At 38.3% G+C, this 18433-nt stretch overlaps 1 protein-coding gene across 1 annotated transcript in view; it reads right to left on the reverse strand.

Annotated features, from left to right (window-relative positions):
• CTDP1 (CTD phosphatase subunit 1) overlaps positions 1-18433 on the reverse strand; it is a 103301-nt gene that overhangs the window by 18946 nt on the left and 65922 nt on the right. The window contains exon 12 of the mRNA XM_082278162.1: positions 13987-14165. Within this exon, the coding sequence (XP_082134288.1) occupies positions 13987-14165 (179 nt within the window). The remainder of the gene's footprint in view (positions 1-13986; positions 14166-18433) is intronic.

Here is an 18433-nt window from a genome sequence, read left to right on the forward strand (position 1 = left end):
TGTCATAGCCATTACACTCTAATATTCATCTTATACTTGTGCCCTAAGCTTCTGCTCTAAAGCATCAGCTTAAAGCTCATATATTTTCCTTTATGAACAGTTAAGAAGGTTAAATCCATGAAGAGCTGGAAAGAGAACTTCACAAACATAGGCAGTGGTAACAGTTTGAGAGGCTATTTTTATTGTAAAAAAAATCAGCAATGCTAAAATTTTGCAGGAGGTAACAGCAATTATCAAAGACATTTTAATGGGTACAGTGAAGGAAAACTTTCAAGGCTGGTAATAGTTTCTGTCACTGTTGTTGAGCTCTTTTGGAAGATGAGTCTTTCTACTGAGGAGAACATGCCATTTCCCCTTCTTTCTTCCATACTTTGATGCAACGTGTCAATAGTATCTAGAGGAAGCTATTTTTATTGGGAATGGGTTTTAACACCTGGCTATGTATCAAAGATTTTTACAGAAAACTATCCTTACAAAAAAATGCTCCTTAGTTTTTACAGCTGTACAAAATGGAGGCAACCAGACTCTGTGGGGAGGATCACTTCCCTCCCTTTCTTTCCAGCAAGATACACAAAGATCAGATCAGCATCACAGGATAAGCTGGGTTATTCTTGACAATAGAAAACTCATGTTATTTGAGTACTATCAGGTGCAACATGAGCACACTGCAAGAGACAGCAAGCAAAATTTAGACCCACTGACAGAAGCTAGGGCTCTGCAAGACCCAGATTTATGTACTGCAGCTTCACAGAATGCTCCCAGATGGGTGCAAAAGCAGTGGAACAAAGGAAAACACAACTCAAAACAAGCCCTTCAGAGATAGCACAACGGAAACATCCTATTTGTACTCAGTTCTAGAGGGTTTATCAGCTATTCAAAAGAAGCTGCCTGTCCGGAAGTTGTGCTGCTCGGAGGCGCTGGACCCGAATTTGTACAAGCTCAGCTCCAGCATTTCAGTGTTCATTAGTATGTATCCAGATCTTAGTTACATTGTTCAAATATTTACTCCACGCTCCCCCCACTCCTTCGGGGCACAGCAGGGCCTCAGCCTTCCTTCCACAGCACTGCACAGTGCTGACCCCAAGCAACAGAGAAGCCAGCGAGGACAGGTGCTCTACTGGATCTCAGGCATAAATGAGGCAGAGGTGTGAGGGTGGGAAGGCCGAAGGCAGCCTTAGCTATAATGACCATGAGATGCTGATGTTGTCAAAGACAAGAGGAAGGCCTTGTACTATAAGTATAAAATGGGAAAATGTGAGCCTGCTGCTGAATGGGGCAAGGGAGCCCAGTGACAAAGGACAGGAAAAAGGCTGAGGTGATGTAATAGTGCCTCCTTTGCCTCAGTCTTTCTTTACTAGCAGGACAAACCTTCAGGGGCCAGAGAAGATGGTGAAAAACTCCAGCAAGGAATAGGTACCCTTGGTAGAAGAGGATCAGCACAGGGAAGGACTCTTAAGTAAATGGGTCATACCTGAGTCCATGGCCCCTGGCAGGATGCATCCACGAGTGCCAAGGGAGGTGGGTGATGTCACTGTGAGGCCACTCTCAGTCTTTAAAAGAGATTATGGTGGTTGAGAGATGTGCCTCATGACTGGAGGAATGCAAATTCCACTCCTACCTTTAAAAGGAACAGGGCTGAGGGAAGGTGAAAGAGCAACTGAACCAGGAAACCATTTCCAGTCACATGAAAGACAAGGTGATCAGTAGTGCTGAACATAGGTTCACCACGGGGAAACTGCTTGACCAACCTGATACACGCCTACAGTGAAATGACTGGCTTGGTAAATGAGGGGAAAGCAGAGGGTACTTCACTAAGGCCTTTGGTTCTGTTTCTCAAGATCCTCAGACACTGTTGATGTAGGAGTGAAGTGTGGATCTAATCAACGTGTACAAAATCCTGAATGGATAGTGTAAAGAAAACGGAGCCAGGTTCTTCTCAGTGGTGCCGAGGACAGGACAAGAGGCAACAGGCACAAACTCAAATACAGGAAGTTCCCACTGAACATCAGGGAACAGCTTCTCACTGTGATGGTGATTAAGCACTGGCACAGGTTATCTAGAGGTTGCTGAGGCTTTATCCTTGGAGATACTGAAAACTGCAGCAATATCACCTTGCCCCTCTAGCCCTTTTGAGAACTCCTGTCTTACATTAGTATTCCATGCTTCTCAGTCATCAAACACTAGATCATGTGAAGGACCTGATGCAGAACAATGCTAGATTAGGCTTGCAGAGATATGAAATAATTCATCTTCTCTGTTATGTGAGCTGCTTCCAGTGCTGAGCACCTGGGCATCCATCTGAGGGTCAGAGGAACTTGAGGAGAGACATCTGGCACTCCCCTGTTCTCCCTTTCACCCAAATATATTCCAAAACTTTTAGAAAAAAACCCCAGCAGCATGCTGGTCCTGCCTCCACCACCACAGCACTAGAACACAGAAGCGGGCACACTCATATAATGAGATCTATTTTTTCCACCTTTTTTGTTCTCCATTGCCTCAAACCCAATCCATTGCTTCCCAGCTGTGGCTGTGGTGGTCATAATCACTGCATAGTCTCTAGTGTTTTACATACTGATGCATTGGCTCTCAGAGAAAAAAGGACCACAGCTGAACACACCCAGGCTATACATTATAAAGACAAGATATTAAGTGATCTATCTCTGCAAATCTGCTGAAAATTTGAAATCCTTCTTCCTGGTCAACTCGTGATACCAGAAAATGGTGGAAAAACAGAAAATAGGAACAGCTTCATGTGCCTGGAAGAATTTCCAGAGTGTCATCTGTCTCATTATGAATTTGGGAATAGGGTTCCTTGCGAAATTCTGCAAGAGAAAAAACTTCTCAGGGGCTACTCAAGGTTTCTGGAAAAAGAACTCTATAGAATCCCAGAGGCTTGCTTTCCACAACTTCCTTCAGTTCATCTGAATGTATCTGGTTTTGCGCCTACATTTCTGTATGTGGATAAAACACAGTTTCAAGCAAGAACACACCACATGACTACTGAAAACACTAAGATTATGGTAATTCACGACTAAGACTCTACTGAGAACAGAATGAATACATGAATCACATACAATTTTCTGATTTTCTCAATGCAGTGGCAGCTCATGTATCTAAAGCTGAAGATGGTACAAATTGCCTGTTAGGTTCTTCCCTGAATGTGTAAGAAAACATTTGTACACATTGCAGATAATTAAGTTGTTGGGCTGCTTGCTTTCCTAGGCAGGCATCCTAAACAGAATAAAGGACTTTTAATTATTACAGCTTTTCACTTTTTAGTCTTGCAGGTTGCAAATGCAATTTATATACATAGCCAAGAGAAGATTTTCCAGTATAAATTGTAATTTTTCAGTGTAACTGGAAGACAGTAGAGTGTTACAGACAACATCATAGGAGTAAAGCTAACTGTAAAATTGCAGAGAAGACTTCTCTGAAAAAGAACTGAGGCAAACTGCAATGACATCTTTTCCCCACATACTGAATATTCAGATTCCTTTTCTCAAGTATTTTTCTTAGTTTTCTTGACAACTGGACGGACACTGTTTACTAACAAGACTAATCAGCAGCTGGAAACACAACTGTAATTTAGTCTGCATATTAACTGAAGCTGTAGTAGGTATATTTTCAGTAACAGCTTGGAACTTTAGGTCATTAAAATCATTAGCAAGCTTGAAGATATGAATGACTCATCTACTTAAGTGCTTTCATAAAGAAACTGAGCCATGCATTCATTTGCTTATACAGCTGTTTTTGCCGTTTATCAGCGTCATGCTTATAATTTAAGTAATTTAGCCACTTGAAATTTTAAAACAGCGTATTGCAATGTCCCAGCATTTAAATGATCAAGAAATAACTGCAAAATTATGTTCACTGTCTAGATAGACGAGTATCAAAAGAGATAAAAAAGAGAATCCAACTCTGTAAGTGTATAAAAGTTTAAACAGAATAACTCCAGTGACCTTTTTACTTTTGTCCTATTGACACTGTATGCAGTGAGACAATACATTTGGCATTCATGCATGTGGGCCTTACAGCTGATTAAAGGCACAAGTAGGGTTTTACTCTGAACAAGCTCTCAGCTCATTCTGTGGATTGAAGGTGCATTAGTGGCTGGCCCACAGCAAGCTCTTGGAGTGAAACCCCAGCTTACACTGACCTAAAGGAAATGATGAATCCTGAGATCCCTTTGGGAGCCACACCAAAGCATTGCTTCAAAGGCACACTCCTCACTGGGCTACAACACTAATTGAGATACAACCTCCAAGTACCAGAGGCACTCTCACCATTTGGTTCTCTGCTGAGTACCTACTTTGTACACAGAAACTGCTTCTTCATTTCTCACAAGTGCTTTCAAACATTTGCCACTAAATGTACTACAGCCTCCTCTCTGATTTACCTCTGAGGAAATCTGAAATAAATAATATATCCATTTATTTCATGCCCTTGCTAATTGTTTCTGGAACAGCTAGAGTAGTTCAAACCATACTTGATGATTTATGAGCTTTTAGACTTGTCCATATGAATTTTTCTATGAGATCATAAAGTTTAATTCCTTTAAATTACGAATAAAATAAACTTCTTTACCACAGCAGCAGAAGAAAACTAAACACAAAATCTGAAAGTGAAGGACATGCAGACCAGATGTGGAAGTTTAAGATATTAATGGAAAGATAATTTCTCTTTAAAAACCTAACAAATTGATATAGATTTTATCTCAAAAACCTCCTGGGGAACAGTCTATGAGATAGCGTAGGCTATCAAACGAAGAAGAAAAATATTTTTCACGAACTCTGAGGTTTTTTCACTTGTATTTGAGAATTCCATTCAGTTTTTCTAAAAAGTAATGCCAACCTCCCTTTCTAACAGTGTTCTCTCTTGCAGCAGATCTCCCAGATACCCTTTCATTTGCAGCAATTAATTATTTTTTCTTTTTTTAAAAATAGAAATGTAGTATTCCCCTAAAATATCAGTTTAGTTAGGCATGTCAGACATTGTCCTCTATTATCAAATAAAATAGCGTACTGAAAATAGCAACACACATTTTACTCCTTAGAGCACACCCACCTATCAGTAACTTCCAGCATCTTTCCACCCCTCAGTGGGTTTAGAAGGGCATAGAACTTCCCTCTACATCTTCACCTTCTCCTGACACCCCAAATGCCACAAAACCATGAAATAACTCTCATACATGCATTTTTCAACCCAGTATTTCCATATGATTTAGTCTTCCAGGCATAACATGCCATAGATACACCTCATAGCTTTGGAGAGGGAGGAAAATACACAACGTCTAGCTTTACAGGGCATTCATTATAGCAGAATGCAGACTTAACTAAATTTAATACTGAGAAAAAGCTTGAAAAATCACATTTTTAGCATACAAAAACTGACAGAGACCTTTCTATTAGTAAAGGCTTCCAGAAGTCTTTACTAATAGAACAGAACAAAGCAGAGCAAATTTGGTATCATCCTTTCACAGCAATGGAATTTTGAATCCTTTGTGAAAAGCTATTTAAGAAGCATCCAACAACATGCATCTGAGCAAATTCCTGCAATGCATTCGACAAAGACAAATTAGCCAGTTCAGACACAGCAAATGAGTAGAATATTACTGCTATTTTTCAACTACTATTATTTCAAATATTGTGTATAAAAGAGTTGGATGATTCCACCTTAAATTCAAAAAGATTCCTTGAAATGTTAAGGAAAGACAACCAGTGAAGCAGCTTTGAAACAGCATGGAACATATTTAAAACCTCAAATGACCTTAAATGTAGACATAAAGAGAGAATTCCTTGTGACTTTGACCAAATCTGTGTGTTCTTTGTACTCATTTCTGCTCAGAGAAGAAAAAACCTCCAGAACAAAAGCAGACTTTAAACAAAAGTGAAAAATACTCTATAAATAGCTAAAGACTGAACACTGTCTGACCAGCTGGAAGGGATCTAGGGAGTTAGTGGGATCTACCATACTGTTAACCCTGTTCAGTCAGCCTGGCAAACCTCACTGGAGAGCAAATGTTAAGATCCAGATAAACTGTTTCATAGCTGTTTTAGAAGGGAGGTGTCTCCCCAGTGGAAAAACACTGGCACATTAAGCTGAAAAAGAAAGTAGAATTCTGCATTCCCTCCTCACAGGAAGCACTTCTTTCCCCTCACTTGACTAAATGACTTGCCCACAGCAATTCTGCTCTTGAACATAAGATGGCTGGTAACTTTCTCATATGAGGAGACACTGAAGAGCAGCAAGTGGCCATCACAGTAACTTGCTTTTTGAGCCACGGGTAACAAATAGGCCTCAAAGTTCTGGTTGCTGCAGATACAAAAACTAGTTTTCCTCTTAAAAGGTATTTCACATGGTAGAAAAAACCCAACTCTTTGCCCTGCCCTTCCCCTCTGAGAAAACACACAGACAAGCACTGCCTGCAGCTGACAGCTTACTCAGGGCAGAAGTCATGCTGAATCTCCCATTCTGCTTTAATAACAAGAAAAAAAAAGCAAGCAGTTCCTCTTATCAGAGAGCTTAAAAATTATATTCTGTAATAGTTTAAAATTAATTACAGAGTAATTCAGCATTTTATAAGAAAACCCAATGATGCTTAACCTCATTAGTGAGAAGACAAATCTCTTGTCTTCTAGTGGCACTGTTACAGGATTTGCACTGTCATAGCCGTTTGAATGGTTGTGTTCTCTATTGTAAAAGCCTTCAAATACTCCTTCAAAAGAAAGACTGACTTAGCAAACTATGTTACTTCACTTGCAAATGAAGCACTACTCATTATATATAATATTTGTGAGGCCATAGCATAAGAATGACTTTTTTTAGAAGTATGTTTACAGCCAAGTGATATGATTGGCATCTTTAAAAAAAAGGAATCTAAAGATAATAACTGGGGCAATAAACAAAAACGTTGGCATGTAGATGCAGTTTGAATAGTAATATTTCCAGTTTCCAATTCCTCCTACTGCATTTTTAAATTCTCTGCTGGTAATTATAAAATGTGTCCAATATGATATTAGAACAGTTGAGTTTGTCAGTGACTTTTCTAGACATCTGCAATTACATTCTAATACTGTTGAACTTTTCTGATTTAAAACCCACTTAATTTTCAGGTTTTAGTTAAAGCTCCACAGATCAACGAGTAAAGACACTCAGAATAACTCCCCAGTATTTACTGAAGCTTTATGAAAAAGATTGCTATAGGGAAGGAATAACTTAGGATCTTGGACACCACTTCAATCAAATCTATTTTTCGGGAAACAAAGCTACTCAAATGAAACAAAGCACAGTCTGTAACTACACTTTTCAAGTATAAACATCCTTGGCACAGCTTGCTCTTAAAACCATCTTTTGTGCGTTGTAACAAAGACCAAAAGGGTGGGATTTAACTTACCAGATGCAGAAAATTTAAGTGAGCAAAACAATCTATCTCTCCAAACTACTTTTTCTCTGAGGAGAGGAGGGGCTAGAATGAGTGGTTCAGAAGTACAAATTAAGAAAGGTCAATTTTACCACAAATGTGGGAGACAAAGAAAAAGCTGAGAATTAGCCTAAACAGAACACCAGAAACAAAGTACTAGCTATCAAAAAACCAATGGCTTAATAACCTAAAAAATGTGGTTAAATGGGGAAGGGATGCACCTCAGTTGCCTAAAGCAACCCTAATGAAGCTTTGAAGGTGGTCACTAATCAGATTCTAACCCTAACAGATAAAGATCACTGCTGAAGGACTCCTGATTTTCAGGACATTTGGACAATTTTCAAGAGGGCCTGAAAAAGGCATACCCTCGATACATAAATAAACTATCAACTGAGATCCAGCACTTGTTTCCATTTATTCAATCCTCTAGAACCTGGCTCTACAATTTTCTAGCTGGCAAACTGAAAGTAAGTGTTGATTCAACGTAGCAGAGGGTAGAGTACTTGGGACTAGACATACTTGAAAAAAAAATTACCACTGGAGAAAAAATTTAATTAAAATGGCTTCAAAAAAGCTATTATTAGCTCAGTACTGATTTTCTCATGTGGAAATTTTGGATCACAAGAGAGCTTTCAAATAAAAACGTTCCTATATGAAAACTAATTTTTAATATATAAGTACAAAAGCAAATTATGCTTTGCATGCCCAGAATCCTCTTCCATTTTAGACTCTTCATCAAAATCACTTCCAAACAGAAATGACATTAAAATTTTGCAGAACAGCCGGCTCATGTGAAAACAGCAAGATGTGCTGCCAACAGAAGCATTTCTCTTTAGAAGCTGATCCTGGATTTCAGTCTGGACTGTTTCACCATTACTTCTGGGAAAAAAATCTCACTGAAACTGCAGTAATTTTTTAATTGCTTATGTGGACTACAGCAAAGAGTCTGTTTACTTGCAAACTGTTAGAAATGTAAAGAAACTCCGTCATTTAAACATACTCTCCACTTACAGTAACTGAGAACAATAGTTATGCCAAAAAAAACCCCAAAACCAAAAAACAAATGAACAAACAAAAATCCCAGCCCACCAGGAATCAACAAAAATTTCTACTTTGGAAGTTGAATGCAATCAATAGTTTTGGGAAGAATGAAGTTGGTGAAAGTTTCAGCTCTTAACACCTCAAAATGCCCCTCTGAATAGCCATTTAAAGAGTACTGTACAGACTTGGAACATGCTGGCCATTCCAGGTGTTGTATTACCCACAGAAGTTAAGTTTTAAACGCAAGAAAAAAGTACTTGTATCAACCTTGCAAAATATTCAGTCAGAATTTGGTTACGTAAAAAAATATTAATCACATCTTATTACCTGAAGCATGTTTTCTTCTCCCAAATATTTAATTTAGAATGCTGAATTAGACTGAACTTACAGGAAATTAATCATGGGAGACAAATTTGGGCTGTTTTCAGTGAAACAGACTCTAACAATTTGAAACTTTGTAAATGTAATAATCTATAAAGTTAGAGCCATCACATAATCTGTATTGAGCTTCCTTAACTTGCTTCACCTTAAGAAAAGCATTTCCAGGGAAGCACGTTCAAACTGACAAATGCCATCTATCACTGCGAATTCTTAAAGCAAATCAGCCTTTCCTGCAACTGGGAGAGGAGGTGGCTGCCTGTCACGGATCTCTAATTTTGCAGAGTTTAGGTCTGGTTTTTTCCCTACTCAATGATTATACATTCTCTTTAAAGGCTGAGTGGGTTTCCTGCTTTGTTAAGGAGACATATTGGATCTCTCTAAAACAGCAGTGAGATGCCCATTAAAATGCATTAAACTCATTCAAGTAGGAAAACTGCATTTATTTACCAAATTACATCAAGAAACAACGAGCTGCCGCTCCTATCAGACACACTTTGATTGATTTGGGATTCATTATCTCATTGCCAAAATCAATAAATGGGCCGCATTTGCTTTCTGTAGTCTTCCAGCAATCTTCATTCTACGAAGAGATCTTAAACCCCCTGAACAAGCTGAAAGATTCGACCTCATTCACCAATGCTTAACTGAAGTGCTGCCTCCGCAACACGAACATAGATGGAATAAGCTTTGAGGGAACAGCCTTTGAAATGAGACATTTTCCTCTGTAATCCCACGGCCACTGACACAGCAGGGCCACAGCCAAAACCACAGTGCAGTTTTAGAAATGAACTGATACTCTAGTTCTGGCCAATTCTAATAATGAACTCTAGTTCTTACTGAGGGAGTCTGAATGAGAGATTTTCAAAAGGACCTCACTATTATGCATGGGAAAACTCTAATGGCTCCAGAAATGTAAGTAGTTTAGCATTAACCGCACATCACAGAATTCCGATCACAAGTTTGAAACAATTATGTAATAGGACTATCAATGAGAGCAAAATGAATTTGTATTTTCTTCAGACAAACAACATCTTCCAATTACCTGCAATTGCAAACAATTGTTTAATTTAGCATTTGCTCACTCTGGAACTAAGGTTACTGTTTTCTTAAACATCCAAGCACTGACCACATACAGAAATTTTGATCCTGTTTCCTTTTGCAGTTAGACATCACTGAGTATTAATAAAATAAAATAAAATAAATAAATAAATAAAATTTATGTCCCCTTAAATAAAATCTATTCTAAGGGAAGGAGGTAATGAAAGATTTAATTCTTAAAATTAACTTCACTCAATGTATTTTTTTCTAGGGTGACCTTACACAGAAGCTCTTTAACAGACACACTGCTTGATGATTAAGTGAGCTATGCTAATGCAACAAATGATCCAGGAGGCACAAAAGGATGACTTTAAATCACCAATATTTCTAAATTTAGATCTTCAGCTTTTCCATACTGTAAAAATCAAATCAACAGCATACTCACATCACCTGGAAAGGAATTTTGGAGGACTTTTCAGTGTAATAACATTACAGCTTTACTAGTGAAACAATGCAATGAGTTGCTTGGGTAAGAAAACAGAGGAACCATCATTCTTTGGCAAAATGGTTGCATTTCTATAATTATTTTGTCAGCCATATTTGAGATGTGCTGCTGGCTATTAAGGGTACTTTCAAGAAGACTTTGACCATATATACCAGCTAGCTCCTTAATACGTTTTGAAGTAGTTTGTCACTGAAATAGTTTTTGAAAAATATCCCAGACTATAACAAATGTGAGGCTGACAGCTTGAGAAGCACTGAGCTGTAAAAAAACTTAGGTCCTAAGATTCTCAAAGTAGAGTGTCTCAAGACAGGGAACTGGAATAAAGCTACAGTGACAGTGAATATACTTGTTCAATCGGGATAAAAGATGTCATCAACAAAATTTTGCACAGGAATTTGCAGCAGTCTTTTCTGTCAGTAAGGAAGAAAGGAAAACTATAATTTCTGTCTTCTAGAAGAATGACTGTTGTAAGGAAGTGCTATTATATTTGAAAGAAAACACTTAGGAATCAAAATATCACTGTTCCTTTTAAAATTCTAGTAAATGGGCACAGGAAAGATAGTTGAGGGATTTCTGAGGCTCTGAGCTCAATTTTCCTTGATCGTGAATTAGCAATGGATGTGGGAGAAAGGCTGCATTTCCCCTCCAGTAGGAGCTACCAGTTTTCTCAAAGATTTTTTCTCCGTGCTTGACAATTTCAGAAGTGGCACCAATCAGAGAAATGATCAAGGTATTCTGTAAGTTTCGAGACTGAAGAGTAACATTAAGTGTAAGCGCTAGATCTTTTTGTAAGTGCTGTGTTTCCAGTGTCAGTAACTACTGGAAAGGTGTAGAGGAGCAGCAATGCTTACCAGAAACCAACAGCCCCTGTAGGCCTTATCTAGGAATGAGCTGAGCCAGAAGACAGGAGTACTAGGTCATATCTGGACTGCCTTTTTCTTGTTTATCTTTTGTTTTTCAGAGACTGTTCTTACATTATCCCTCTTATACGGTATCTCTTTAGCAGATACAACACTGACTGACCATGAAAACATCAATTTAAAGCTTCAAACTTAAAATATAACTGGGATGACAGGTTCCTTTTTATCAAGAAGGATTTCCTGCCTAGTAGACACTGGGTCAGCATCTGAACCAGCACTTCGTATGTTTTCCCGCATGCCATTCAAGCTCAATCCTGAATGCAATTTAACAAACTGACATGGAAACTCTTAAGACATGGAGAGGTCAAAAATAGAAAAGTTACTTAAGAAGCTGCTCAAAGACTTTATCCCAGCAAGAACACTACTATGTCTACTTAGCTTCTGAGTGAAGAAATATTGCCAAGCTAACTTACAAACTTTCCTGTATATAAAACAAAAGTTAATTACAAATGCACTTGCTCTGTCTTTTTACACCATTGTCGGGGTTTTTTAGGAGTTCTAAGTTTTTTTTCCGTTAAAGGAATTTTCCCCCATACTGTTACTAAGACAACAAATCGCTGGGTACTTAAGAAAACAAAGAGCTACCCACTGGGGGTGGGGTGCGCCTGGCTACTCTTTTGCTTCACCTGGGTGTGGGGTCAGTTGGGTCTTGGTGTCAAGAGAGAAAGGAAGCTGTTTTTCCTATGGCTGCTTTTCTTTCTGCTGGAGAAAACACTGGGATCCCAAGCCCACCTTCCCTGCCCCGCTCGGAGCTGGGCCATGGCCGCCCTGCCCGGCCATTGCTTTGAGCCTTCGCTGCGTTGTAGCCCTGCTCGTCCTGCCTGCCCAGACCTCCAGGGGGCTCTCCGTTTGGATACATCTTGTCTGCCAGCTGGGATTTGTGCTCGTCCCTGCCGTTCCAGCCTGCTGTTCCCGAAGGTCCAGCCGGACACTGGGATCAGCTGCCCAGGGGTTTGTGAAGCCTTTGTTCCATCCCTTCCCGGGATCCCAGGCCGCCAGTGCCGCGTGTTTCCCGAGCTCGCTCCGGAGCGCCCCCTGCAGCCGCGGGGGAACCATCGCACCTGCCCTGCTCACCGGGAGCCGCCAGCGCCCCTGCCGGCTGCGAGCGGAACTGCACCCAAGGGGAAAGGGCCCGACAGCCGAGAAGGCTGGGACTGGGTTTGTGTTTGCTGTTACTGCCATAGTTATTGTTGTTTGTTTGACTGGTTATATATATAATAGTAAAGAACTGTTATTCCTATTTCCCACATCTTTGCCTAAAAGCCCCTTGATTTCAAAATTATAATAACTCGGAGGGAAGGGGGTTGCATCTGCCATTCCAAGGGAGGCTTCTGCCTTAGCAGACACCTGTCTTTCAAACCAAGACAATCATCTTTGCGGAATAATATGTAGCAATATTCCTTCATGTGACTCCTTCTTCCCTTAGGTTTCCAGAAACTTGTATGTCTTCTACACAACGAAACATCACAGTATTAGGATGAATTAACAGTGACATGCCACCACCATGCCTTGCTGCTTTCAAGCTGCGCTCTATAACATTGATCATTTGCTTGCCTTTCCTCTTCCAAACTTCTTTTACGAGAGAATTTTTCTTCTATCCATTTGAGACAAATTGAATTATCATAATTTTCAGACTTTTTCCTGAAGAAGTTCAATGATTAGGAATACCCATGATAAACTAAGAGGCCATGCAAGCTTCCCCGTAGCTCCTTCTCCAGTAAACCCAACATACAGCAACATTATTACCCCAATCAAAATCTCTCCATGAATGTTTGTATGTCACATTCTGTGGCAGTTTTTGCAGTTTCTCTCATACCTTCCTTGTGTGCTAGAACAAAGCTCAGAAAAGTTAAAATACTGCAAGTCAGTTGCTTAAGACCAAATACTTTTATTATCCTCATTAAGGAAAAAGTGTTAGAGCCTAAAGTCTTATGGTTGGAACAGAGTTTGGTTAGAGAGCAGAAAGGAACTACAACACACATCTGAATCATGTTTGCACTTTCAACACCCTGTGGTACAGGATGATGACCCCTGCAATTCTAAATTAAAATCTTGTATTGCTTGCTCTAAATTCTTAAGCTTAAAAACTATTAACAGGTTGCATATTGAGAACCATTCTTTAACATATTTAACATAAGCACTTAGTTTATTAAGTTCTAGTTTACTAGCAAAGTGGTTGATAGTCATCATCCAACAGTCAATACAGGGACACTAAGACATATTCTGAAGAAGAAACTAGCAAGTTTAAATTTCTTTCTGAGTAGAAAAGCATTCCAACAACCTCATTGTTATGAATGACCAATATAAAAGTATCTCAAAAATTTGGGATAAAAAAGCATAGCTTTCCAAAACCATGCTTTATTTTACTCAAAGCGACACTGCAGAGGACATGGTTCTATATCTGACACAGGACTGAGACAATTTTAAAAGAAGTGCAGTTCAGTTGCCTTCAGTTCTTTCTGAACAGGTTATACCCTGGTTCTCAGTAAGACATTTACTAAGACCACTTCCTTAAATAAATCCCAAAACATTGCAGAGATAAGCATTTCACAGGCTTACAAGAAAAAGTTGCCTACATCCATAGGTTAACAACAGATTGCAAATGGCAGATTGTAAAAAAGCATGCTGAATAGTACACAAACACAATGAAACATATCTTCTGACATTTGAAATATTCATACCTGGGTACAGTGCCTGTTAAACTTCTTTCACTTGATGATGATGATGATGATCCAGGTCTCTGATCTGTCTTCCTCCCTAGAGTCTCTGTTGCACTAGTCTGAGGTTTTTCACCTTCCTCTCCTGGCTTTTTTTTTTCAGTATCACTTTCATCACTGCCTTCTCCTAAGATGTCATCCACCTGCCAAAGAGTAGAGGAGTCAGTTTATCTTCCAGCAGACTACTCTGTAATAATCTTTCATAATTATTGGATCACTCTTCAATAATCATTAAGAATATGCTTCAAGTTTCCTTGGCCTCCTCTGTCAAAATTTAAATTAAACCCCAATGTCTTCAATGCAGTTTCTGTAACAACTAACAACATTCTATTCAAATATTTATTCTATGTTTAGCTTAAGATAGATACACATATACTCACATGACAGTCACACAGAAAACTATTATAAAAAGAGTGCTGTCTTTTGAAATTAAAGAGATAGATGATTAATACTATCGTAACATACTGATGCATACTTTCTACTGCATACATTTTATATTATTATAGCATACAGAATCACATGGGCAAGGCATATTAAAATCTCTACTAAGAATTCTTATATTTACAGGTATTCCTTGATAAATATATATAACTATAAAGAAGTCTATTTCTAAATAATACAGTATGAATGAAACAATGTACAAACCCCATTTTATCCAGATTATCTGATTGTGCTAATTATTAAGGATAAATCTATCAAAGGGCTTACATATTTTGTTAAATAATTGTTTGGTCTTTACTTTTGAAAAGTTAGCATAGGATTTGATAATCCTCTAAAAATTTGTTGTGACAGGTTCAGTACTGTTGAAACCATCATTAAAAGCAAATCATACTCATGAGCCACCCTAATGAGCTTCAAAAGGTTATATTCTTTTTGGGTTAGCATTCAACCTTGAGAAAGAGATGAAAACATGAGAAAACACAGGTGAAGATCCCACAGTCTCAATTTTTTGTGAATGGCAGAAGACATGGAACTAAGCCATGTGTGAGCATTTCTCTACTGATACTTAAGAATTTTTCCTAGAAGCAGCTTATTTCAACACAAATTAAAATATGCTTCACTACTACTCTCTGTTCTCCCTAATCCACACCTGCTTTATTGTTGGGGAAGATGAAACAGGAAAGCCTTATAAATATGATTGCCTGACAAAAGATTTTGGGAATATGAAAACTATAAGCGACATCGAAATGAAAGCCACCTTTGAGATACCAAATCTTAGTTACTGAACAACTGGAAAACAATGGTATGGCCAACTGAAGGTAATCCCCTCTTGATTGAACAATACCCTCTGCTTGCAGGCAGGTCCAAGGGTCAGAGCAGACCCTACTAGCTCAACAGAAGGGGTCCAAAGAGTAGTTTTTAGGAGTTAAGATGTAACACTCTATGGTTAATATAAGAACTCTTATAGGCTGTATGTAAATGCTATAGGATTTGTATCTTGTATTAGATTGGTTAGTGACAATTAGAATATTCAGTACAGAAGATGATTTATTGTATTGTAACCAGGACTTCAGACACTCTTACTATACACTCTCTTACTATACACACTCTTACTCTTACTATTCACTCTTACTATACACTCTTACTATACTCTACACACATTCTCTCTCACTACTTCTTCACCCTCATTCCTCTCTCTCCCCCTCCCTCTCTTTACTTACCTGCTTACTCTCTTGCTCTCTTGGGCCTGCTCAGAGCTGCCAGCTGCAGCTCTAAGCAGTGCCCCTGTACCCACGCCCTTTGCAATAAACCGCATGTTCCAAGATCTGACTACAGAGATCTCTCGTCTCCATCCGTCACCGTCCCGACCGTCCGAACCCCCTGAGCTCCCGCACTTTATCAATAAGAAAAATATCTGCATATGAAAATGGGCTAAAAGATTTTATGCTGTTAATCTGTTGCTTTTACATGAATAATCCCAACAGCTAAAAGAAAGCTGTAAGAAAATCACTTATATCTAGTCATTAATAAATGGACCTTTAATTTCTTTGTTTAGCTCATTAAAAGGAACTGCAAACCAGTGTACCACATCTAAATCCAGAAGGCAGTTTCAGGTAGAAACTGTAGGAACTGCTGTGTCAAATCAAATGGCATTAGTCCAAAAATGTTTTTCCTGTGAGCAAAAGTTGTCATATGTATGACAAATAAGAATCATGGAACACAATTAAGGGTCAGGGAGACTGAAAACACTGCTAGAGATAAGCCAACAGTGAACCAAGTAGAAAAATGTGGAGTACACAGGATGGGGATTTTTCTGTGTGTACAGAACACAGTGAAAGTGTCAAGTGTTTTAAGCGCTACATCTTGGGATAGCAGGAAGACCCTGCGCATACAGCTTTGGTAAAAGACGCTCCAGGTAGCTGAATGGCCAGTAATTGACAGCCGAATGGCAGCACAGATCCACAGCTCTTGACAACTCCTTTCCTGCAAGTCTTTAACATTTAAAATTACATTCCTTCATTCCAAAAGCAATACTTTTCCAGAAAGTCTTATGTTTAAAACTATGTTCTCAATACAAAATATGTTAAGGTTTTCAAAGGATAAAGTTAGGCTGATAGACATTCACTATTACAGATGCCTCTCTCAAACTGAAGTTTGAAAGCCTTTTAAAATCGACTTTGTGTGAACAGTTTTGACAGACTAGCAGTCTAGTTATTGCCATGTCTATTTTTCTTTCATCCTGTACAATAACATTATTTGTTTGAAGTCTGAAATGCCATTTAATATTAGAATTACTAGAATTAGTTGTACACATATATATGCTATTTCTCTGAAAGGCCATATAAAATGCATGTATAAATCACAGAAATACATAAAATTTTGAAAATCATTGCACATGAAAACAATGTGGGATGGTCCCTACAAATCTCTCAAACTAGAAGGGCACCCCAAACATGGATTCCTGCTTAATTATTGGCTAAATTGCAAATGTGCTGAAAAATGTAAGTATTACATCTTCATCTTCCACAATTCTCAAAAGAAATGGAAAAAACCTCGTATTTTCATTGAGGTAGTGAGATTTCAGCCCTTGACACTTGAACAAGTTAATAGGCAAAAAAAGTTCATTAATATCTATACACCAACTACCTATCTTTATCTATCACTAACTTTGAATAAATAAGAAAGTTCAAAGAGTAGAGGAAACTTTTAATCTGATTCAGAACATGACAGATATAGATGTGCCAAGTATCAACTATAGCTTCATCGATGGGATTAGATTTTATATTATTAAGTGGAACATATAACACTTCAGAAGAAAATGCCAGCTAATACCAAATCTTACTGATAAGATACAGTGAAGGGATGCTTACTGCTTTTAACACCCATAGCAGCTACCTTTGAAATAGAGTTTTATACTCCAGCAACAATGATTAACATTGAAAAATGATTCATCCCTTGAAAATGACAAAGTTGTTCAATTCAGAAAGAGAATCAAAAGCCTGACAACTCTTTTAAACACCCAATTATAAAACCAAGTAAAAGTCCTCATCTGACAAAGTTATTTTATTTCTCTTTTAGGAGGAGCAGAGCACACACTCAAGCAAAGTATAAAGACCAAAGAGCAATGAGATTTTTAGTCTCATTCTCTGATGAAGAGCTGAAAAGTACCTAAAGCTTTGCTAAAAAGAAAGTCAGAACTTTCTGTAGTATTAACAAACCAGATCAGCTGAAAGTGTTTTCACTCTAGAAGTTGAGTTTACACATTCAAATTGAATCAAGACTCCAAGAAAACACCAAAAAAGAAACTGCTATGAGCAACTTCAATTTTTCATAAAGTTAAGTTACAGGCAATGTTTTGATACAGCTTTATGGATATGACAGAGAGCTATCATGATACCTTACATTTTTTCAAGTAGCAACTACATACACAGTAGTGCAAACTACAGATTTAAAAAGAAAAAGGAGCTGTGAATAAACTTTAATTCTTGTTTTTCAACTAGCAAGTACTTTAGGATTCAAGTTTTAATAGAATTGAGAAGCTACCTTAGACAGCCAACAGGACAACACTTGGAACTGCTCAAAAGATCTCTTAAAAGTGCTACAATGGTCTGAAACACTTTACAGGAATTAGAGAAAAAAAATCTATAAAAACAATAGGTTTGATAAACAGCTGGAAATTTTGTACTGCACAGAAGATACACACATTTCTGGCCCTCCCCCCCCCCCCCCCCCATCTTTCTGAAAAGACTTTTGCTCCAACTGATTGTGTACGTTAAGGGAAAAATCAGAAAAAACCACCAAGCATTTAAAGGAGTTCATTAGGTCTGTTTCTACTGCCACAAAAATGACTGTTCATTGTTAGCAATGCAAGCAACTGGTATTGACAGTAAGTACAGATAAAACCCAACTCCATTTCAGCATAAAAACCTGTGTGTCCTGAGCATTTGAGATTGTGTTGAATGCATTTTTT

The sequence above is a fragment of the Coloeus monedula genome, assembly GCF_965178545.1.
Source record: "Coloeus monedula genome assembly, chromosome: 1".
NCBI classification, from domain to species: domain Eukaryota; kingdom Metazoa; phylum Chordata; class Aves; order Passeriformes; family Corvidae; genus Coloeus; species Coloeus monedula.